Genomic DNA, 24,874 nt, shown 5'->3' on the forward strand with positions numbered 1-24,874 from the left:
ATCGGTTTGCATAAAAAGTTAGAAGAACAGATTATTACTTTAGTCATGGTTGGATAGAGTTAGCAAGTATAACAAAAAGTTTAATCATATACTCTTGGAATAAATGAAAGTTTTAATTAAATGAAAGTTTTAATGAGATAATTGAAACTTATTTAATTAATATGAGGTCTTTATCTATAAATTAAAAGAATAATAATAATTTAATAACCATTGAAAAAATTCAACTCACTATGAATAATTAAACAAAAAAATATGATATTAATTTATTGTGTTGAATTTGGTGGAAGGCAACTTGGATTATCTTAACCTTTCTATTTTCGTTCATTTTATATGTGATGCAATGCAGTAGAGTGGTGACATTTATTTGATAATTTCATCGACAATTTATCAAATTTGTGATATTTCCCACACCTTACGAAGGTGCAAGATGAAAGAGTCTCATTTTTCTTTTTCATTTATAGCAAAGGTGTGAAGAAAGTAATTCTGAAAATATTGTCCTTAATATTTTTATCCCGAATGGAGATTTTTGAAAGTAATAACAGAAAATAGTGAACTTCAATCGAGAATATTTTATTAACACTTTGTAATTATTCGGAAATGCATTCACTGTCATTCATTCTAAAATACACAATCTTGATTTAATTTTTTAATTACTTAAATTATTCATTTTGAAACAATTTAGAATTTAAATTTTCATTTGAGAATAATTTTTTGGGATTAGTTTAGACTGCACTCCAAAATGTTCTTTCTGGATTGACTCACAACTGAAAGGTTATTTTTAGGATTAAATATGTTTTTATTTTTCAAATTTAAATGAAATTTGAATTAGTTCCTCTAAAATATGTTTATCGTTCAATTAAACTCATTATTGAGTCTGTGTTTCTTCAAATGGTTTCAGCGGACAATGCATAAGTGACGCCAACGTAATTCATTAACGCTCAGAGACAATTAATAAACTTAAAAATCCTTCCCTAAGGAACATTTTGACAAAAATGGTTTAAACCGTGCCAAATGCAATTTATATTGTGGACGGTACAGAATAGATAATTCGAATACAAAAAATATTTTGGTAATTTAATATTGCGGAGTTTCTGAAACTAATATGCCAAAATTGCTTTTGTTATTTTTTGAAATGTCCATGCCAAAACTGCATTCTGAAACTACTCTGTATAAACAAAAATAAATGTTACTTCTTTGCATCTATTATTTAAACAAAAGTAAAATTACAATAGATAAATTGTGGGGTGCATGAAGCAAGGACAAGATAATATTATACACAGGACTTCTCCAACAAATTAATATCATCAGTTATATATTCATCACTGATTAATTGATGTAATTTGCTAATCAGTAAACTTGGATAACATACATTTTTTATATTAAAACGAAAGGGGCTAATAATAATTATAATAATGACAAAACCTTCATTGCACGATAACTGGCTATTAACCAAGACTTTTAATTGAAATATTTTTAAGAATAAAAAAAATAAAAAGATTAGGAAACTACCCATGAACAGAGAAAATGTGCTACTGAGCCCCTTATCACAATAGATACAACATCAGAGAAGTTGGGAGTGGTGGGAATAAGTGGAGGCTTCTGGTATCATTGTAATTTGTTGAGCCATGTTTGTTTGAAGCATAAAATAGTAAACTTTATTTCCAAATCTTTACAGATTTGTCATGACTGGCAGAAGCAACCATTCCTGTGACGGGTGATTGTGCTAATGCAGATATCACACACTCATGAGCTGGAATTGTCATACATCTATTCTCAACCATGTTCCATAGCTCCAATGACTGCAAAGTATCCATGAATAAAATGAGAACCTATAATTTATTAATTTCCATAGTAATCACTTTTAACAGTTTGATTATGAGAAAAATGAATAGTGGGGGAAGTAACTTTTGTATAATTACTTTACATATATAAAACAAATAAACAATAAAAGAAGTGAAAAGGAAAGGCAAACAACAAAGATTCATAGGCACATGCAAACCTGGTATCCTCCAATAACCAAGAGAGTTGAGTAGCTTGGGTGAAAGACACAAGAATGATACATGTTTCCACTGGAATTAAGTTCATGAATGCACTCCCCAGATGCAAGTGACCACACTTTGACAGATTCTTGACTCACAGATGCCAAGTAATCTCCATTTGTATCCCAACAGACACAATGTACGTCTGCAGAGTGTCCCTAGAAATGCATTAAATTATAGTTATTACAATATATTTATCACAAAACAATAGGGCAGAGGAATTTTATTATTTTCTTAGATTTCCGAAGTTTTGTGTCCATGTTAACACCTGAAACATGTTCATCTGCCTATCAGTCTCAACATCAAAGACAGACACCAGACTCCCACTTGCTGCAGCCAGAAGTTGACCAACCCTTGGCTGAAACCTCACCTGGGTAGATCCTCCCTGCTTGATTAATTTAATATCGTTTAGAATTGAGAAAAAGCATAATTCATAATATCTAGATAACTAAAAGTAATTGTAGCTGACCTTAAAAACTCGGGTGCAAGAATATTGGCTAATATTCCAGAAACGAATCTCATTGTTATCATCACAGGAACAGAAAAGATCATTTTTCTTTGGGTGAAAATCAAGGGACACCACGTGTGAAGTATGACCACTATATGCCTGTAGAGAAAAGGTTGGCTGCAAAAGTAACAGTCAATGGTAAGTCCACTTACAACGAAACCAATACTAAAAAAGATACTTCTTTTCGCAGTGCAAGAGCTATATAAGATTTAGCACCCAATTTTCATGTACAGCTTAAAAGATCCAAAACAATATATTTAATTCAGAGCAACACATCTTCACAACAAGTTTTATCCACAGGGTAAAAAACAAAACTTATAAAGAAGGACACCTGAACATACAACAATAACAATAATCAAGCCGATTCTAACGTGGTTAATTCTTTTTTTTTTAACTACGGTTCAAACTACAATCTTTTGAAAAGCTAGCAACCATAGAAACAAACCATCAACGTAACTGCCAGAGAACAGTTCTCACTTCCAAAATATAACTTTCACAAAATACCATGGGTTCTCAATTACAACACATTTTTAAAGTCCAGCAATCATTGGTCAAGAAAGATAGGTTTACTGAAAGCTGGGCGTCTTGACTTGCATACATGTATGTCTTAGTTATTTATAGTATAATTAGAATCAATCAAATTAACTAAACCAATTTCAGTGTTCACCATACAATCAGCTACCTATTTATCAATGTGCAAGATATGTTATTATTTTAACTACTGATATGTACCATCAGGGCCCATAATATTGGAGACAAGAACTAATGAATTATATTTTGCTAGAATCTGTTGTGGAGGCTTGGAGCCAGGCCAACATAGAGAAAAGGTAAAATCAAGGCTTTCATGCAATCTCTTTTAGTTGTTGACTCTGAAACCTGAAGATAAACAACACTTTCCAAGACATAAAATTATATAAGGTGTCTGTGTCTATTGACATAGAGGAAGAGATTTAAGAACTACGTTGAAAATCTAAAGTACAGCATAGACTGAATGAACAAAATTACACAGTAAATAGAATATAAATCCATGATTATCAAAAGGAAAAGAATCTACTTATTCCAAAAGAGTACTGATAAACACCACTGAAGGACATTTTTTGAAAATTAAATCTGATAATCTCAGTTGTTAGATTAAGTGATTGAAGTGATAAAGTGTACAAAATTTTAAGAAATGTAAAAACTTGTTGATATTTTATCAACTAACTTCATTTTAATGGATATTTTACTCTTTGAAGTATATAAGTAAATGTAAGTTGCAAGGTTAGAAGTCTATGAATGCCTAATTGATCTAAAATTTGGTACGTGATCATGAAGATATAATCATTCAAGAAAGTTATCATGAAAAGTAAACATTCAAGACTTACACTTTTTCATGGAGTAAATGAAATCTTTCATTTTTCCAAAGTTCTCTATTACTATATTTTTATGTGCCTAGACATCATATGTTTTCTGACAATAATCAAACTACAGTCTAGTCTCCGTTCACAGGGCATTTCGTTTAACAAAAAGCCGAAAGCAGATATAATTTTCATACCAAAGAAAGAACATGAAAGGTCTGCAATAAGAAGAGAATAACTTACATCCGCAGCATCCCACAACCGAACAGTTGTATCAAATGAAGATGTTGCCAGCTGAGTTGAATTCGGTCTGAAGCGAACATCAGTAATAATAAGACTGTGTTCCTCTGGTGTACTTTCTGTTTGCAGTGTCTCCATGTTCCACAGAACAACCTAATAGCAAGAAATAGAACGATAAGTATAATTTACAAGGTATTACTAGGACATTAAATTAACAAGGACCAAAAATAGCAAAAAAAGTAATTGGAGAACTAATATCAAAATAAAAATAAAAATTTGATACATTTGCAAGTACAAACAAACATACCAGATCTGCTAGAAATATTTCCATCATAATCTATAAAACAAATTTACAATTTGCAAGGACAAACAACCATTTTATTGACCTACTCAAAGGCCAGACTCTTTATCTGAATAAAGTATTAATGCAACCGCAGGGATGATAAGTTCACCAAATCAATTGGGTATATTATATCTCTTCATTCTTTTCATTCTCAAAATCTTTCTCATTTTGTTGGACTAAACCTGGAGATCCCACAGAATACGAAGACCACAAAATGCCTGCATAAAGCTATCTTTTTTTATTGAATATAGTATCTCATAAAGGGGTATGAATTTTAATTATCTAGAAATTGTACAAATGAAAAAATTCAAAATGTTTTTCTGGGTATTTTTGAGACAGACTAATTTTTGCAACTCAAAAAGTGAATTAATTGATGGTCTATGTTAAGTATCAAACAACCACCAATCAGACTTAATATAATAACATGGCGCTATGACTAAATGGTTGAAATTTGGCCCCACCTTATTTTCTAAGTAATTGTTTAATTAAAGCAGCACAAATTTATTGCATTAGGGGGTGCAACAGACATAAATCACTCAAGAACATTTCCTGATTAGCTTATGCTTTCAGAACATACTCTTGACATTAAAAGTATATGCAGCAAACACAGGGAAAGGACAAATAGATACCTAAGCTTTTAATCTTTAGCTTTTCAACTTAATTGGAGGGTGCTATTGGGTAAACTAATTAATGCTTGTTCTTGTCCGAAGTGTTACATGCTGATGAGAAGAGTAAAAGTTGCGTTTTCTCCCTATGGGAAGGGAAGGTACACCAAGCCTGTTAAAATCACAAGGCACATATGCCCATTTTATAAGATTTCGCATGAAATGTCTGCCTGTACCTTGGCATTCATACATTTCATGCGATTCATGAATATTGAAATGCAACAAATAATTTAAAATAGGTAATTAATCTTGTTAAGTTTTAAACTACAGAAAGAAAATATATATATATATATATATATATATTCAATTTTACGTTTCACAAGCAGAAATATAATTGGTGATGCTAGTGTCTTTTAACTATTTTGAAGCTCTGCCATTGCTTTAAACCTGTTAAGTTAAAAAAATACATATATTCTACCTTTTTGTCATGTCCAGCACTAGCCAATAATTTTCCATCTGAAGAGAAATGACAACAAACAACTTTGCTGTTGCTCTTGCGTATAGAACTAACTTCACTGAAGGAAAAGCCTGAAATGGGAAGCAATATAGACAGCAACCTGGTCAACGTGAATGGTAAAAATTTATACATGCATAAGAACATGAGATTACCTTTTGAAGCATCTGTAGCATGCTCAGAAGGGTTCCGTTTCAACGTGCCAAACAAGTCCCTTCCATCACCATCATCCTGTGAGAGAAATGATTCCACATTATCCTCTAAGGAGCCAACATCTCCAAAATGTTCCATGTCATCCTGCAACTAGAAGGATATAAATTATTAAGATTCAAGAACTATGATCTGTTAAGAAACAATATTATTTTCAGAGAACTATGAAAAGAAAATCTAAACTTCCTTAATTCAGCAATTGTACAAAATAGTTAAAAAGAAGCACTTTTCACTAGACTATTCCGGTTACAAGAATCTTAAATCTAAAAAAACTGCCCACTTTTCCCTTCTAGCTTCCTAATGGGCTCCTTTCATCTAACTCTTATTTGTAAAAACTACCTAACAATATCACCATTAAGATAGTTAAAATTGAGATTATGATCAGGATCGTGAACAACTTACAAAATCATAAATCATAATACAGATAGTAGATTTTACTCTATTCAAAAGTATCTTTTATATATATTTACCAAGTTGACATACATGACAAGTTGCCACATACTCCACTATTACTCTTTCCTACCAATCCAATAAAGGGATTGCACAGCGCTTCAATAAGTGAGCTATACTCCTGAAAGTCCTCCATTAAGCATAGAATGATACTCATTGTAACTCGGGAATCCACTATGATGATGCTGCCAACACTAATCTTCCTTTGTAATATAGCCACTCATGTTCCAAAGATAATGGGGGTACTGGTTTGGACCCTTGGTTAAATCCTCCTAGATTTTTTACGAAACCAGGTACAGATTAACCTCGCCGTCAATAGATTCAATATCCTACATAAAAGGTTCAGATATGGCTTGCAACTCCTTAACTCCTTCTTTCCTTGATAAGCCATCTGCTACTTGATGTGTTGCTCCCACCTTATATATTATTAGAGTATTAGAATAAAATACTATATTTTGTACAACTGTATGTTTTATACTGTAATATGTTTAGATCTGTTGACAGCTGTAAAGGTGTGGTTACAGAACCACTTACCTATATATACTCTAAATGTACATGATACATGTTAGTTTTTCGTTCTCAATAAAGTCATTGTGTTCAATTCTCTTCTTCTCTCTTCTGTTCTGGTTATCTAAGATGGTATCCAGAGTTTTTTTGCGGCAATCCATTTTTTTCTCTGCCTTTTGCTTGGTTCGATGCATTCGCGTCTCTCATTCTAAGCTTCCGCTGGTTCTGATTTGTTGATAGTGTCTCTCTCCTACGATTTGATAGTCGATTGTTCGTGTTTCTCATTGCGATCTGGTCCAATCGGTGAATCGTTCTCTCTCCTCCAATTTCACTATCAATTGTTCACGTTTCTCGGTGCGATCTGGTCCAATCAGTGAATCGTTCTCTCTCCTCCGATTTAGTCGTCGATTGTCCGCGTTTCTCGTTGCGATCTGATCCAATAGGTGGATCGTTCTCTCGTTCACTGTTTATTGATCGGTGCTAGGTATTCTTCTCGCGCTCGTCTTTCTGCGCGGTTTCAATCGATGGTTGACGGTGTTTCGACTCTCTGTTTTGCTTATGTGGTCTCTTCTCATGGCTTTTCACCTTCGTTTCCAACGTCGATCGCGAAAAAACTTGATGATTCTAATTACTTCCACTGGCGTCAGTATGTTGAACCAATCATAAAATCACACAACTTACAGAGGTTTGTGGTTAATCCTATTGTTCCTGCACGTTTTCTTACGAAATTTGATCGTTTAGATGGCCTGGTTAATCCTGACTACGAAGCTTGGGAGGTCCAGGATCAAACTCTTTTGGTCTGGTTGCAGTCTACTCTTTCTAAGTTTATGTTGTCCCACGTGCTTGGTTGCACTCACTCGTATGAAGTCTATGAGAAGATTCATGAGTATTTCAACCTCCAAACCAATAAGTTACGTACATCTATGAGAGGTGTTAAACTTCATTCTAAGTCTATGGATGAATACTTGTTGAAGATTAAAAACTACGTGGATGAGCTTGCTGGTGTAGGTGCTCTTGTTCGTCATGAAGAGCATGTTGATGCTATTTTGGAAGGTCTCCCTTCTTATTATGCATCAATAGTTTCTGTCATTGAAAGCAAGAAATGTGTCCCTCCTATAGTAGAAATTAAAGCCTTGCTATGCGGTCATGAGACTCGGTTAAACAAATATGTTCAGGACACACAATCCTTAGTCACTCCCTCTCTTCATTACACTCAAGGCTCCTACTCCCGTGATACTCATCAACGCAGTGGTTTTTGTAGTTCTTCTCGTGAAGGAAATAATTTTGCACGAGGTTGTGGTCACAAGTTTGCCAACTTTCAGTGCCAAATCTGTCTCAAATTTGGTCATACGGCAAATGTGTGTCACTTTCGGTCTGATTCCTCATATCAACCTCCTGAATCTCTGATGTTCATTGATCCTGCCACACAGCAGTCCATTCCCTACTCTACAAGTTCTTATAAAGCCTCTCATACTTGGACAAATCCAAACACGACATCCACTCCTTCTATTGGCCCTAGTGCCATGGTTGTCCAGTCTGATTCTCAAGGTAAAGCTACTACTTCATGGATCCCTGATTCTGGTGCTAGTCTCCATGTTACCGGTGAATCTCTAAACATTAAATAAATGCAACATTTTGATGGACCAGACCAAATTTTCATAAGCAATGGTGCAGGTTTGAGTATTTCTGGTGCTAGATCTTCTATGTTTGAATCTCCTTTTGATTCTCGTGTTCTTTTTCAACTCAATCATTTGTTGCATGTTCCCTCTGTAACCAAAACTTTGTTGAGTGTCAGTCAATCTGCCAAAGATAACTGTTTTCTTTGAGTTCCATTCTGATAAATGTCTTGTAAAATCCAGGGATCGAATAAGGTTCTTCTTCATGGTGGTGTTGGACCATATCGATGAACTCTACTCTATCCATAATATTCATCTTTTCTCTCAATCAAACCATGGCAGTCACCATCTCTGCTCTCTGCTGCGTCCCCTTCTTTTTCTACTACTTTAAATCATGTAAATAAAGTTGTTTATGACAGTACTAGTGTTCATTTGTGGCACACAAGATTAGTTTATCTTAACAACCATATTATGCATCTTGTATTCAAACATTGTAATCTCTCATTCCCTAATAAAGTTGATTCTATTTTTTGTCAATCTTGTTGTGCAGGTAAATCTCATAGGTTGCCTTCTCATGACTCTAAATATGTATATTCTCCTTTGGAATTAATTTTTACTGATTTATGGGGACCAGCTCACATTACATCTCATACTGGCTATAAATATTATGTAACTTTTGTTGATGCTTTCTCTAGATATACCTGGATTTTTCCTATCAAGACTAAAATTGAAACTCTGTCAGTTTTCCAGACTTTTAAACAAGTGGTTGAATTGCATCTCAATTGTAAAATTAAACAAGTTCAATCTGACTAGGGTGGTGAGTTTCGTCCTTTCACCAATTATTTAGCTCATCATGGTATTGTTCATAGACTCATATGTCCTCATGCTCATCATCAACAAACATAGACACATTGTTGAGTTAGGTCTTACCTTATTACATCAAGCATCTCTTCCTTTGCATTTTTGGGATTATGCATTTACTACTGCAGTCTATCTTATCAATAGATTACCCACTGTATCTCTTCAGTTTGTTGTTCCTTTTTCTGTCTTATTTCATAAAAATCCAGATTATCATTTTTTTTTTAAACTTTTGGTTGCTCATGTTTTCCTCTGTTACGACCTTATAAAAGTCACAAACTTGACTTCAGATCTGAAGAGTGTCTGTTTCTTGGTTATTCACATCTTCACAAGGGATACAAGTGTTTGGCTTCTAGTGGGCGCATCTTTATCTCTAAAGATGTTTTATTTAATGAATAGAGATTTCCTTATTCTGAGTTGTTTCCTCAGTCTCCTAATTCTGTTAAAGATATAAATCAGTATTTTATACTACAGCCTAACTTGTCACCACCTGAATCTTCTATTTCTCCTGTTGTGGCTTCTCCGATTCAGGTTTCTGCTAACAGAACCTCCCCATTCAGCTCAAGTATCTCGTTGGAGGTTGAATCTGTTTCTTCTCCTGAGACACATCCTGGTTCAGATTATGTTCCTGCACTCTGTAAAAACATTCATCCTATGCAAACCCGATCTGAAACAGCTGCCCAATAACATCAAATTCATCAATTCATCCTTCTCTGTTGCTTTTTCATTCTGAGCCCAAGACAGTTAAACAAGCTCTTAGTAATGCTAATTGGACAACAGCAATGCAGTGTGAGTATGAAGCTTTACTCAAACAGAAAACCTGGGATCTGGTTTCTCTCCATCCTGGCAGAAAAATGATTGGCTGGAAATGGGTGTTTAGGGTAAAGGAAAATGTTGATGGCTCCATCAATAAAAATAAAGTTCGTCTTGTTGCTAAAGGGTTTCATCAAATTCATGGGTTTGATTTTCATGAAACCTTTTCTCCAGTCATTAAATCGGTTACTATACGTGTTATTCTCACAGATGTTGTTTCTCATAGGTGGAAATTGTTCCATCTTGATGTTAATAATGTCTTTCTCAATGGGATCTTAGATGAAACAGTTTACATGCAACAACCACCAACATTTGAGGCGTCTGATCAATCCTTAGTTTGCAAACTGAATAAGGCTCTTTATGGCCTAAAGCAGGCTCCAAGACAATGCTTTACACGGTTGCAACATACTCTCCAGCAATTGGGTTTTGTCTCTAGCTCTTGTGACACATCTCTGTTCATTGATCAGCATAAATCTGATGTTATCTATCTTCTGGTGTATGTTAATGACATTCTTGTCATTGGCAGCTCTCTAAGTCTGATTCAAATTATCACTGCTAAACTTCATGCAAACTTTTCTCTGAAACAACTTGGTCAGTTGGACTACTTTCTTGGTCTTTAGGTCAAACATTTAATGGATGGCTCTATTCATGATTCAAACCAAATATATTCGTGATTTACTTCAAAAAATAAACATGGCAGAAGCTCATCCCATCTCTTCTCCTATGGCATCCAATTGTAAATTGTCTAAACAAGGTGCAGATTTATTCTCCGACCCAACTCTGTATAGGTCTGTTGTTGGAGCTCTCCAATATGCTACTATCACTAGACTAGAAATTGCCTTTGTTGTCAATAAAGTGTGTCAATTCATGGCTAACCCTTTAGATTCTCATTGGGTTGTAGTAACGCGTATCCTGAGGTATCTTAAAGGCACTCTGTTTCATGGTCTTCATTTTCAACCTGCTATGCTATCTCATCCAGCTCCTTTAACAGCATTGTGTGATGCTGATTAGGCATCTGATGTGGATGACAGAAGGTCTACATTTGAACAGCTGTATTTCTGGGTCCAAATTTGATTTCATGGTGGTCTCGCAAGCAACAAGTTATTGCTCGATCTAGTACTGAAGTTGAGTTCAGAAGCTTGGCTCAAACATCTGCTGAACTCACATGGATAACTTGATTACTTACTGAACTCAAAGTTTCTTTTCAGACACCTCAACTATTATGTGACAATCAGAGTGCAATGGCTATAGCACACAATCCTGTTTTTCACAATCGTACTAAACACAAGATTGATGTTTTCTTTGTCCGAGGGAAGATTTTGGCTCAAAAATTGACTGTTTCACATGTTCCAGCTCTTGATCAGTGGGCTGATGTGTTCACCAAGGCCCTATCTTCTACCCGCTTTACTGTTCTACGCACCAAACTTAATGTGAAGCATTTTTCTGCTGAAAAATCTTCAACTTAAGTTTGAGGGGGGCTATTAGAGTATTAGAATAAAATACTATATTTTGTACAGCTGCATGTTTTATACTGTAATATGTTTAGATCTGTTGACAGCTGTAAAGGTGTGGTTCCAGAACCACTTACCTATAAATACTCTAAGTATACATGATACAAGTTAGTTTTTCGTTCTCAATAAAGTCAGTTTGTTCAGTTCTCTTCTTCTCTCTTTTGTTCTGGTTATCTAAGATATATGACTTCAAATTCATACCCTAATAGTTGGGGAAACCAATTACATTGATTATAAGTTGTGATGCATTGTTTTAACAAGTGCCTTTTTTTTTATTTGTATACACTGTGAATTTATGTCCTAACAAGGAGGCCAATGCTGAATGGCCAAGACCAGAGCCATAAGTTCTTTTTCATATGTAGACTTTGTGAGAGAGGTGTTTGCTAGTGCTTTGCTGAAAAGAGCTATGGGTCTTTTGTCTTGGAATAAGACGACCACCAATCCTTTCCCAGAAGTGTTGCATTCTATGGAAAAAGACTTAGAATAATAGAGCACCCTCAAAATTGTAGTAATAGCTATCAGCAACTGTGTAAAGGCACCTAGACTGTCTTGAGGCCACTCAAAAATCTTTTTTTTTTTTTGAAATTGTCAAAGGCATGGCTATCTTGCAATAATTCCATATAAAACATCAATGATACTTGTTAGACCAAAAAAAAACTCTCAGGGCCCTACTGCTCGTGGGAATAGGCCATTACAGTATAGTTTCAGTCTTTTGAGGATCCATGGAAACTCCTTGTTATGAAATAACATGACCAAATACCCCAGTATAATTTTGTCGTATATCAAAATATCATAAAAAAAGCACTATAACATATCGACTTAGAAATTGCTCTAAAACTGATTTCATTGCACAACGAAAAGTAGTTGGTGATTGATTAAATAAAAGGCATAACCAAACATTCATAATGCCCTTGATGTGTTCTAAAAGTTGTTTTGTGTGTATCTGGCTCATACATCCTAATTTGGTGATATCCTCCTCTTGAGTAGAAAAATATTCAGTTCCATATAATTCTCCAATCATTGAGTAGGGATCTTATTTGAAAAAGTTGCTTTACTTAGGGTTCTGTAATCAGTACAGACTCTACAACTTCCCTCCTTTCTCATGACTAAGAGCATAAGGCTTGAGTATGAGGGTACAAGATTTGTCCTTGCTTAAACAGGAATTCAGTACTCAACTGCTATAATGGGAGGCAAACCAAAGTTCTACAAATACCACCGCATACTCATTTAAGATTTGTTGAAGTGGCCTATCCTCAGTTGCAGAAACCATAATTGCAGGTGCTTTTCCTTGTTGCTTCTCTAAATTTTTAGTGGCTTGTGTTCAACTATCCAAAGCATGCTTCCATTTTTATCAACATCAACCTTTTTGATCTTGATGAGAAAAAGTCATGGTAGGGGTCCTCCAATTGACCTTAACCCCCCTAAAAGTACCTAGGTCATGCCCAAAATGACATCTACTCCCCCTAATTCAAACAGAAAAAACTCCCGTGAAAAAAATGTAATCACCCATTCTCACATTCAGGTCCCTTGCATTGGCTGAGTTTGCTTTTCCTACCCATCTCCTAATCTCACCTTATTATAAGAATTTGTTGGATCAATCTTTAACCCCAGGTTGTATACTAAACCTACTGATATGATCTTGTGACTGGTGTCACTGTTTTTCACCCTAATATTCCCTTGTGATATCATTGTTTGCAGTTGAGTCATATCCCTAACTGCACAAGTTGAAAACTCCAACCATTAAGAGTCTAACTCAATTATCAGCCTCTTTTCTTTCAACAAAATCTTCTTCAACTGCCACTAATTGCACTATCTCCCCTGCCTCATTAATTAGTTCATTTTCAGCCAAAAGAACAAACCCCAAAACTCTTTTCTGGATGGACACCAATGACTGGATCAAAAGCTCCACCACACGATAACAAAGATTCCCTTCTCTTGATGTGTTCAGGAAATGAAAGATTCCTGGTTTCCCTAATCCTTGTCCCTGTCTAATCCGAACCAGGGTTGGCCACTGATGATCCGGATAATGATTTTTCACCCCGATGTTTGACAAGACCCATTGGACAAGTGTACACTGAGTGTGGTTCCTTGAGGATAAATTCGAGACACAATTTCTCTTCCACCTTAATATCAGAATCCTAAATTATGTTCACAATACAAAGGTCCACTGATGTGTTGTGTATCCTTCATAGCCTCCTCCATGTCTCGTACAATTTCCATGGCTCAAAGCAGGTCTTCTCGATCATGTGGATGAACCTGATTTTGTATTTGTATATTCTGATATAGCCCTGCAAAAAAATACCCAACCAATTGATCTTTTGATGTTTGATTTGATTGAGATACCAGGATTTCAAATTCTTGGATGAAATCTTTTACACTCCCAATCTATCTAATTGCAGCCAATCTCTTAAAGAATATGCTTTGCCCACAACCCCTCCAAATCTCCATAACAGTGTTGTTGCAAGATCTTCCCAAGAAGGGTTCTTGGGATTTTGTCACCAGAATCTGAACCAATGGTCAGTGTTTCCTTCCATGCCAATTAAGGTTATTCAAATTTTCCAGCCTTTTGATGTTCCTTACTTCAAAAAATTTTCCGGGCTATCCATCATAGTAGATCACTCCTGTCAAACATGGGCAACTCCACCCATTTTATCCAAGGGCAGATTTGTTCTTCCTCGTCCCTTTTAATTTCAAGAAGCAATTTCTTTCGTTTCTTAATTTCAAGAAGCAATTTCTTTGTTTCAGAGTTTGATCATGCGTAGCAGCATACTCATGTGGCGAGCTATACAAGCTCATGGTCATCAAGAATGTATTATGGTTCTCAAGATCCTTCGTAAAAGGGGCTCAATAAAATCACGCAAGGCAGCATGAAATCACCCAACATAAAACACAAGACCCTCAATCGCCGTGGGGCAAGGAGTGTTCAGAGATATTGGCAAACACCGTAGTGATATTGTGTGCCATTGGTATAAAGGACACAAGCCTCACTCCAAACTGATGGACATGTCTCGTGTACCGAAAATAGGTTTGAGTGAGACATAAATAAGTGGATTTAATAGCACTATAGAATTAAGCATCAATCTTTATCCATCGTTCTCGACTTTTCTAGGAACACATTCGGCAGCAGTGGCACAACCCACTTAATCATAACCCAATTTTGGAAGCCTAAGTAGAATAGTTAAACCCATCCATATTCTCAATACTAACAATATGGTTAGAAAATATGGAAGAATCTGTTCTAGACATTGATGTGGTGTTGAAAGAATTTTTCTTTTTTTCTGGAAAACAGGAGAAGAAACAATATGGTTAACTGGATTTTGGAAGCCTAAGAAAAAACAACAAAGGAAACCTTGCCAAAGAAAAAGGTGGTTAGGAAAACTTGCCAGAGTCAGCACTGAAACATAGTGTTGAGAATAGAGAAAATAGGCTTTGAGATTAATTTCCCTTGTGTATAAACCACACATAGGATAATCTATTTATAATAGAGAGAGGTACAATTAAAAAGAGTAATTGAAAATAAATAGAGTAAATAGAAGATATTGTTTGATATTGTGATTAACGATATCTAACAATATCTTAAAAATATCAAATAATATCAAATAATATCTAAACAATATCTAACACATAGAAAGGAAATATGTGAGAGTTTCATGAAAAAAAATCCTTCAAATACATTAGGTCTATCAAGTCAACATAATTTTGAAAAAGGCTCTAGACACCATGTTAAACTTTATGGAAGAGAAAAACACTAAGTAGAAACTGAATGTTTATGAGACAGCACAAGTACCTTTATTTATATTGAGAAAGAAGAATCAATACAATAAACAGAGAATTCTCTGATAACAAATATATGATATGGGAATAAATAAAAAAGTTCCTAATAATACATAAAATCTAGATATTCCTGATTATATAGGACTAGCTCCTTATTTCTATAATTATAACAGTCTCATAAGGATACTTAATCATTAAAGTTAAAATAATACTACAGTTTTTTTACAACAAATGTTTAATTTGGAAGCAACAAGTGAAGTAGATTCATGCTCCTCAAGTAATACAGATTATAAAATTATCAATTTGATTTACCAGTTGATTTGTGGAAGATGCAAGACCACCCGCTCCATCAGTACCATACATCATCAAGCCTTTGGATACACCGGCAACATTCTGCAAGTTACCCGCCATAGCAACTCCATCACCAGGAGTATGAGTCGATGGCGTTGATGGCTGAGAATTAGAAGGGCCAAGTGTATTTCCTGTCCCAGTACTGTTTGCAGGTCCTGAAGATGTAGGTCCCTTCCTTTTCCGGTTATTCTAAAAAATGGTTGGCAATTGATTATTGCATGCAAGGGAAAAAGCATTTAAATATAAACTGCTAGCTCGTATAACTTTGGTCAAACAAAAAGGTAAAGGTATCTAAAACTGATATAATTTTAAGCATAAAAGTAAAACCTGCATCAATTGTTGTGGATGCAAAGGATCCTGTTGTTGCTGGGAGGTGGATTGTTGGATCTGTGGCATGTTGATCTGCATCAAAAATGACAAAATAATCATATTAACGCAGAGAAGATGAAATTTCTATTATAAAGCCAAAATTGATTCTTTATCAAACTTCTATTAACAAAATTTCCTATTTAGGCAGAGTAACAAGCTAAAATATTTATGGGTACCTTAAATAGAAAATTCTTTAAACTTTCTCATGGCTAGAGTATATCAAGAAGACAGAAACTCTCTGACTTGTTCCACAATTTGTCACTCCAGTAGTAAGTGCAACTAATTGTTTCAATCAAGTCTGTGCCATGCCACATTACATGACTACAAGGAATATTTATTTAATTTTCAGAAAAAATGAATACTTGACAACTTCACAAAACTAGGTCTAGTTATTCATATTAGGAAATAGTCAGTAACAAAGTATACGCCCTAGAATTAGGATCATTTTATTGTATTTTTTTTATTTTGATAAGGAGTCCTATAAACATTGGGATAATATGAATCTAGTTTCTTTTTCTTCTAAGGTACTTCCAGTAGATACTTAACTCGTTTATCTATCTTCTAAATTGTGAATAACATTCCACATTTTCCAATTTCATACATTGTCACAGCACAACAGTTCAGTTCAGATATAGGACTGCATCTTCTTTTATATAGGCTACCTGAATGCACTCTCAATCATACTACAAGTCTTACAATTTGAGTTTAGATCCTAACTCACTTGTAATGTGAAAACTGCCCAAGCTTTATAAGCTCTATGTAAGCCACATCTCTAGTCAATGTGAATATATCAACCGTCTTGAGGTTGCAATCAAGGAATTCAGATAGAGGCCACAACTAAAACGGCATTCCAACACTTCAAAAAATCATCTCTTGTCAATGTGGACTCTACCTTAATTGACTAATCTACATTGATCTCTTGTAATGGTGAAAACAATAAGTCCATTAAACTAAGAATATCACACCTCAAGTCTGACCACTGTCGCAGAGTCACCCATATTGTTTTTGACAGGTTTGCTATGCATTAAATATGTGCCCCTTGAACTATGAATGTAACACAGAAGACTCCGTCCGGCTCCCTCTTAGCCCAATTACCTGACTTTTACTAAGCCACTGCTAGCTATCCTTCCGGACTTCCTCAAGTGGAATGGGGATCACCAAACCTCTAGTTTCATTGCTTTTATTGTACACAATGGTAATTCCCATCATAGTCCTCTCTCCCTACTTCAAGTTATTTAATTTTTGTTACTATGATTAAAAGGTCAAAAACTGTCTCAACAACTTTGTACTGGTCATCTCTTTCACCTCTCTATTGATAACGTTTGTTAGGCTCTTTGGTCTCCCTTTCACTTATTATCTATTAGTCATCAGACTCCTATTTCTTCATTGTGCCATTTCATTCACTAAAGACACTATTTTGTTGATTGACTGGAGTTCAGAATGGATGGTTGGCATCAGATAATAGTGGTATGGGCTATATCACCTTCAATCCTCTGTTGACTCTACTCTTCTTATTCACTTCTTATTCACGCCCAACAGGGTCACCTTAGTTTTCAAAAGTTATAGAAAATATTGTTGGGCTTTGCCACATTATCTAGTTTATCTTGTGTGTCATGTTAATTAGGAAAACATAGGGATGGCAACGGAACGGCACGGAAACGAGTTTCATTATCTCATACTCATTACCAAGGTAAAAAGATTCATCCTTATCCCCAACGTGTATAAAATTTTTGTTTCATTCCCATCCCCATCGAGTAACAGGTACCCCGTACCTGTGCCCATACCCACTTTCATATTGTTTCAATGCCAAATAATTGTTTTCATAAAAAAAAATAATTACATCAAACAAAGCATAATATTATCAAATATTAAATACCAAAAAAATATATTTTCATATCTTCGATGTTAAATATTTAGAAAAAAATTATAATAGTATAAATTTCAAATCAGAATACCAAGTACCAAAGAATAATAAAATATTTCACAGTTAACATGAATAAAATTTCACAACCAAAACATCTATAAATTTTGCAAACATTAATAAAACAAAGTCGATAAAGTTAAGAAAATATTTAAAAAATTATAAAAATAAAATAAATATTCAAGTTTAAAAATATTTTAAATATCTCTTTATTAATCTAATCTCTTTTACTATAAAAAGATAAATATTATATTGAACAAAATCACACATAAGAAAAATATTAAGTTAATAATAATTAAAATTTAAACATAAATATTTCATTTTTTGAACTTGAATCAATCTATGTTAGATATTGTAAACAAGACTTATGACAATTACTTTAAATTATTATATTATAGTAAATGAAAAATCTTTAATCAATTACTGTGGTAAAATTACACGTATAAGAAAGAATTATGAAATAAAAATAACTATAAAAAAATCATCAAAAAAATATTTTACATAATAAAACTAAACAACAAATAAAAATATTAAAAAAAAGTAAAAAAAGATAAACCAATTTGATACACCATTGAATAAAATGTACAAAGGAAAAAAGTATAATTAAGGATATGATAAGATGGAAAATACCTTAAAAGATATGAGAATTTTTTTCAAATATCATAATAGTTGGATTGTTGAGAGACAATGTAAGTTGCTTTAGCAAAACAAGTTTTTCAAATAAAACAAAAATTAAGGATCATAGAGAATAAAAGAAGATAAGTTTTCATATTACCTAATAAATGAATGACTTTCGCAATTGAACACTTGAGAGTCAAACTTTTTTTCGAGAAAAAAGATAAACAATAAATACAAATATTAAGGAGTAAAAATAATCAAATTTGAGTCCTAAAATATATCTTATTCACAGAAATTGATAATATACTAACTGAACATAACCACACAAAAAGAAAAAAAGTGTAATCAAGGTTGTGATAAGAGAGAAAGTACCTTGGAGATATGTGTGGATTTTGTAAATATATAACAAGTCAAACAATTAGAAGAGAGAAGAAACACACACACACACACACACACACACACACACACACACATATATATATATATATATATATATATATATATATATATATATATATATATATGTATGAGGCTACTTAATAAAGTATGGATACTTTAGTAATTTAAACAAGATCAAGATGAGGACGAGATATGTATTGGCACAAGTATGAGAACGGGTCGGGGAGGGTATATACCCATCCTAGACTCATACCCAATTGAAAAAATTGGGTATTACCCATACCCGTATCTGGTAAATACGGGGATTCCCCGTCAAAATGAGAACGGGAACAATACTTTAGTAATTTAAACAAGAAAAAGATGAGGACGATATATATATATATATATATATATATATATATATATATATATATGTATATATATATATATATATATGTATGAGGCTACTTAATAAAGTATGGATACTTTAGTAATTTAAACAAGATCAAGATGAGGACGAGATATGTATTGGCACAGGTATGAGAACGGGTCGGGGAGGGTATATACCCATCCTAGACTCATACCCAATTGAAAAAATTGGGTATTACCCATACTCGTATCTGGTAAATACGGGGATTCCCCGTCAAAATGAGAACGGGAACAATACTTTAGTAATTTAAACAAGAAAAAGATGAGGACGAGATATGTATTGGCACAGGTATGAGAACGGGTCGGGGAGGGTATATACCCATCCTAGACCCATACCCAATTGAAAAAATTGGGTATTACCCATACCCGTATCTGGTAAATACAGGGATTTCCTGTCAAAATGGGAATGGGAACAAGTTCGAACAATACCCACAAAGACGAGTTAATTTGCCATTTCTAGGAAAATATGGTTATAGATCTTTTTAAAAGTTGTCTTAGTAGTTAAACTGCACCTCCTTTAATTTTAGTTCATTATATGGTGTTTGAAGCCAAGTTGGTACAGTCTCTACCTTTACTAATGACTACTCGTAGTTTCTTTTAATGAAAAATTAAGTTGGGATGTTATGCATTTTTCTATCCTTTTACCATTAAATAAATTAATTTTTGTTCCCATTTGCCTCTAAACAGTTATAATTCTTGTTAATACCTTCCTCAATTATTTCAAAACTTTATGGTTTCACATGACATTCTCCACCAAACATGTACTTTAATGATAGTGCTTTGCTAGGAATCCAAAAACTGAAAAGAAGCAAACAACAATCTTATCAACTAAAATGGGAGATAATCCAAAGGCTTCCCCCTTTTACAACAGAGCCACTGATTTATTCCCACAAGAATTACTGACTGAATTCCTCTACTTACAAATAGGATGAGCCTGTCCCATAACATCCTATAATTAATCTCTTTTCCTAAAAATAAGGAAAGATCATAAGAAAAATGAATAGACAAAGATAAAAGGATAGCTAACTTATTCCTTATTTTCTTGATAAAGATAAATAAAAAGATAGGTAATTTATTTCTACTTTTTCTAGGAGAAATAAAAGAATAATTAACTTATTCCTAATTTCTAGGAAGTCTCCTAACATGTTCAGGCATCTTATAACATAAAGACTGACAAGTATCATTCTTTGGGGAGAGCAGAAAAGACATTCTCATTAAAAGGTACCATAATCTAATCAGTTGCACAAATAGCTATGTACACAAAGACATCCTACAGATCATCCATAAACACAGCAATGCTCTAGACAACACTATCATATAGAAAACTCTTCGATTTAAATGATCAAATTGTTCTAGATTTACCACATTCAGGAAACATGATGTCAAGAATGTAAAATAAATGTTACCTTAGAGGAAGTAGATTGCATTGGAGAGCCTATAGATCCATCATTTGCAATTGATTGACCGTCTTTAGCATTCAAACTTCCCCTAGTTAGTCCCCTTAATCTTTGAGGATCCATATCTCCATAAACTGGTGAATTGCCAATATTTCCTTGTGCCTGTACCTGTGCAAGGAGCTGCTGCTGTTGTTGAGGTAAAAGCTGAAACTGATTTGCACTCTGAAGGAGTGGTTTCTGAACTGGTGCTCCAAAACCAGGACGAATTTGATCAATGCCCTAGATCATATTACAATTTATTTAAATTGGATCAGAAATAGTGCTAGATATGTAAACAAAAAGTAAACTGAAGTCTCGTAGCAGAACTTACAGTTAAAGGCCATCCTTTCAGTGTGAGACTACCTACACCAGCATTTAATCCTGAAATGGGAGAAGAAGAGAACATTGAAACCAAGTAATATGATTAGCGAATGAAAAATGCATAGTAATTATGTGAACCTCATAAAACATTTTAAAGAAAATGATCTTCAAAACCTTTATGACAACTGAACTAGCGCAGAAACCCCAAATAGTGGAAAGCATAATAAACTAAAGTATCATAAAAGGTTTTGAACAGCATAAAAGTTTGGGTAAGTTCGTAAAGCTTCCATAGACTCAATCATAAACTTGCAAGATTACCAGTTAACCTCGTAAAAAATAATATTAAAAAACTTATTAATAACAAATAGGCATAACACAATACTCTTAACACAACAATGTCAACTTTTCAACTTCCACAGTAGAGAACAGTAGCAAATCACAATAATAAGGTGTGATACTACATCAGTACCAAATAATTCAAACTACATAAATGACCAACTCATACATAAATTGATAAAAACATAAGTTACTAAAATGTGAAAAGATTTTGAAAAGGCATTAATTTCTTCAAATGATTTGAACCTTAGTAAAATGTTACCCTTACTTGAGTACAAAAGCCACGCATGAGCAACTAAAAGACAGTTATTGTTGGGTCATTTAGGGTCAAAAGTTACATTTCATTTCAAACTTGATAACTTTCTTCTTGACTAAAGTGTTTATGTGATTTTACATAAGTTCAACTAGTTCACCTGAGTTTATCCAAACAGAGGTTCATAATGAGTTATCTCATTTTCTCTACCTAGACTCACGAACTTGCAAGAGTCTTCAAGTTAATTAGAGGCTTTAGTAATAATGGTAACCAAGCCTTGTTGCCTGTTTTACATTTATATAGATGGTGGAAATACAAATATGTTTTAATTTCATTCCATCTTTAAATTGCTTTTCTCTTGTACTGATTTTACACCTGTGTTTGCAATGCCAGGCTTTGACTGCATTCCTCCCTGCCCGTAAATTGATGAAGGGTCCATAGGCAAGGATCTCTGCATGGCACCCATGTTGACTTCACCTTTGATATCCTGCTGAGGAAGAAAATGGAAAATCAGCATTGTAATTTTATAGAGAGAAGAAGTAAAAGAATTAAGATGAAGACTGAGCAGTAGAAGCACATACAGGTGTTTGCTGTGTTCGAGCCTGGATTTGCTGCAAAGCTGCCGTCACACTTCCTGAATTTCCTTGAACCATCTGACTGTTAGGGGAAAAGGCACAAAATTAGTAAACCTGTACAAGACAATTGCATTTCAAGTTAAATAAAATTTACCAATAATATTACCCAGGATGATTTGTTGATTTCAAAAGGGCCATTCTGGCATCTAAAAGTGGTTGGGATGTCTCTGTATCCATGGGGTTAGAGTGCTTCATCCGCTCCTCATACATTTTTGCAGCCAAAGCGCTTGCAGTAGATTGCCCAAGCACTCCTTCTGTAGTGATAGAATTTACAGGGCCTCCAAGGGGAGGATGATTAGAATCCCTTCTTTGAAGTTGAGCTTGACGAATTAATTGCAGCTGCTGCATTTGCAGTTGCTGTTGTTCTTTCACTTTATTCTGTTGTGCCTGCGAGTCATCAATAAAGGAAAGGCAATTACTCTTAAATGTAGTGAATTATCAATTAACCACCAAGTTGGTGAACCTAATGAATGATTTTATCTTCAGAACTAAAGGAAGAAAAGGAGGTACCTCCAAATATGCTGCAGCAGTCTCTGAATGTTTCTCATTTGTCCGTGCAATAAAAATATCCCAAAAAACAGACCACCACTCAAAAAGAAAACCTCCAGGAGCATCAATTGCTGCAATTGCAAAGTGTTAGCTATAATCAATTGCTGTACAAGTACCACAAAAACATCCACCCAGAAGATGTACACAAGCCCTGTACGGAACTGTAGGAATCAGGGTATCCAAAAACTCACATGTAGAGGTCGGGGCAACTGAGTATTTAATAAAAACAACTAACAAAGAATAAAAGTAATTAAAAGCATTAAATCACCACATCAATTAGCTCTTACCGACGGGATCAGGAGAAACCTTCCCTTCTGTCATGAATGCTTTAGCAGTGTTATGCAACTTCTTCTTCACCAAATAATCATAAATATAAACATCAAGCCTAGCAGCATAATCGGAAAGAAACACCATATAAGTAGTAAGAACACAAAGTAGACAACAATAGTCAATAAATGCAATCAGCTACGCGGATCAGTAACTCCAGTGCCTCTATCAAACATAAACTATTCTACTCACATCTTATCTGCTTCCCAATTACTCTGCGCCATGATTCCCCGTTCAGAAGCAAAATTAACTGCTAAATTTGACAAGATATCAAACAAAACAATTTCAACAAAGTCTCAAGGCAAGAAAAAACAAAATTAACTGAATTACACAAAACTCAAAGAATAACAAAATGCACGTAAATCGCGAGAAACCGACCTCAAAACGCAACAAATAGATGGATCAAACTCGTACATTACCAATCCGAGACTGCATGCACCAATGATCACCACCGACAAAGAATTGCGCTCAGTTTTGAAAACCGCAAACCGTGAACAGTCGCATCCGATTGAAGGAAACGGAGCCACTCATAGAAATCACGTGAATTACACAATTGCTGTCACCGAATCGTGGAGAGAAAGATCGAAAGCGAAGAGAACAGAAGAGAAAGGGAATTAGGGTTCGCAACGCAGTGACAGTCAGGCCTAGTCGAGTTTCAACTATGAACTGGTTCCAACAAGCTTTTCAACTGTGAGTTATGGTGAAAGATGAAAGAGTTTGAATGAACGATGTTCCGAAGCTGAGGCTCGTTAACAAAACGAAGCTGAGGAGAGGTTCGGGTGTAACAAGCTTCCGTACTGGAGTATTGATTAATATACAGCTTAGAAATTGTAGATCGACAAACTTTTAGATTCTGCATCTCAACCGTTGATAGTGTTGATGGACAAGTGTACGGCTGATGTTATGTGATTCCCATCACTGTCAAGTATCCACTGTCGCCATGTATTATGCATGATCTCATGAGAGAGTGTGTATTAATAGGTTTTTTCTGCACCCATCCTTTATTACTATATGCACCTCCATAATTCTTAGATAATATTTTATTCTTCATAGTTTATTTCAACTTTGTCTTCTCTTTCTCTCCAATTTTTTGGCTTTGAGTGTGTTTATATTTCATTGCTATACTATTTTAAAGTTTCTTTACCCTTTAATAGGTACAAAAGGTATCAATGAGTAATATTAATAAAAAAAATTTAAATTTCATTGCAATAAGCCTAAGGATTCCAAAGTTTGTTAGTATCTAATGGGTACAAAAGCTATGAAAGAGTAATATTACTAAAGTTTTTTTTGTTTTCATTGTTTAATTTGCAGCTTCCGAATTCGAATTACTCAATTCAAAAATGAACTTTTCGTAAATACAATAAAAATTGTATATGTAAAGAAAAATAAACACTTTGAATTGGATGATCTATAGTGTGTGAATTTTTATTTTTGGATAAAACATTTTTATAGTTTATAATTTATAGTTTATAATTTATAGCTTATAATTTATAATTTATAATTTATAATTTATAATTTATAATTTATAGTTTATAGTTTATAATTTATAATTTATAATTTATAATTTATAATTTATAATTAATAGTTTATAATTTATAATTTATAAATTTATAATTTATAATTTAT

At 34.1% G+C, this 24,874-nt stretch overlaps 2 protein-coding genes across 8 annotated transcripts; one reads left to right on the forward strand and one right to left on the reverse strand.

Annotated features, from left to right (window-relative positions):
• Positions 1-1,283: 1,283 nt before the first annotated feature.
• LOC114191503 (transcriptional corepressor LEUNIG_HOMOLOG) lies at positions 1,284-24,031 on the reverse strand. Of its 7 annotated transcripts, none has more exons than XM_085675622.1 (18): positions 23,663-24,031; positions 23,441-23,498; positions 23,209-23,306; positions 22,883-22,992; positions 22,479-22,759; positions 22,319-22,394; positions 22,113-22,227; positions 21,159-21,208; positions 20,798-21,067; positions 16,004-16,078; positions 15,638-15,865; positions 5,742-5,889; positions 5,551-5,660; positions 4,128-4,277; positions 2,509-2,664; positions 2,308-2,424; positions 2,000-2,197; positions 1,284-1,799 (listed from the first exon to the last, which is right to left on the reverse strand). In XM_085675622.1, the coding sequence occupies exons 2-18, from the start codon at positions 23,470-23,472 to the stop codon at positions 1,656-1,658; spliced, it is 2,358 nt and encodes a 785-aa protein (XP_085531748.1). In that variant the 5' UTR covers positions 23,473-23,498; positions 23,663-24,031; the 3' UTR covers positions 1,284-1,655. The 7 variants fall into 7 exon arrangements, with proteins under 7 accessions (XP_085531748.1, XP_085531749.1, XP_027936505.1 ...); XM_085675623.1 differs by having other exon boundaries at positions 23,441-23,501; XM_028080704.2 differs by having other exon boundaries at positions 5,742-5,883; positions 22,113-22,224; positions 23,627-24,031.
• On the forward strand, positions 7,278-8,486 carry LOC146884542 (uncharacterized). Its single transcript, XM_085675477.1, has one exon. The coding sequence runs from the start codon at positions 7,278-7,280 to the stop codon at positions 8,376-8,378; it is 1,101 nt and encodes a 366-aa protein (XP_085531603.1). The 3' UTR covers positions 8,379-8,486.
• Positions 24,032-24,874: the final 843 nt, after the last annotated feature.

Source organism: Vigna unguiculata, chromosome 7 (genome assembly GCF_037176805.1).
Source record: "Vigna unguiculata cultivar grain cowpea cultivar isolate G323 ecotype 2 chromosome 7, ASM3717680v1, whole genome shotgun sequence".
NCBI classification, from domain to species: domain Eukaryota; kingdom Viridiplantae; phylum Streptophyta; class Magnoliopsida; order Fabales; family Fabaceae; genus Vigna; species Vigna unguiculata.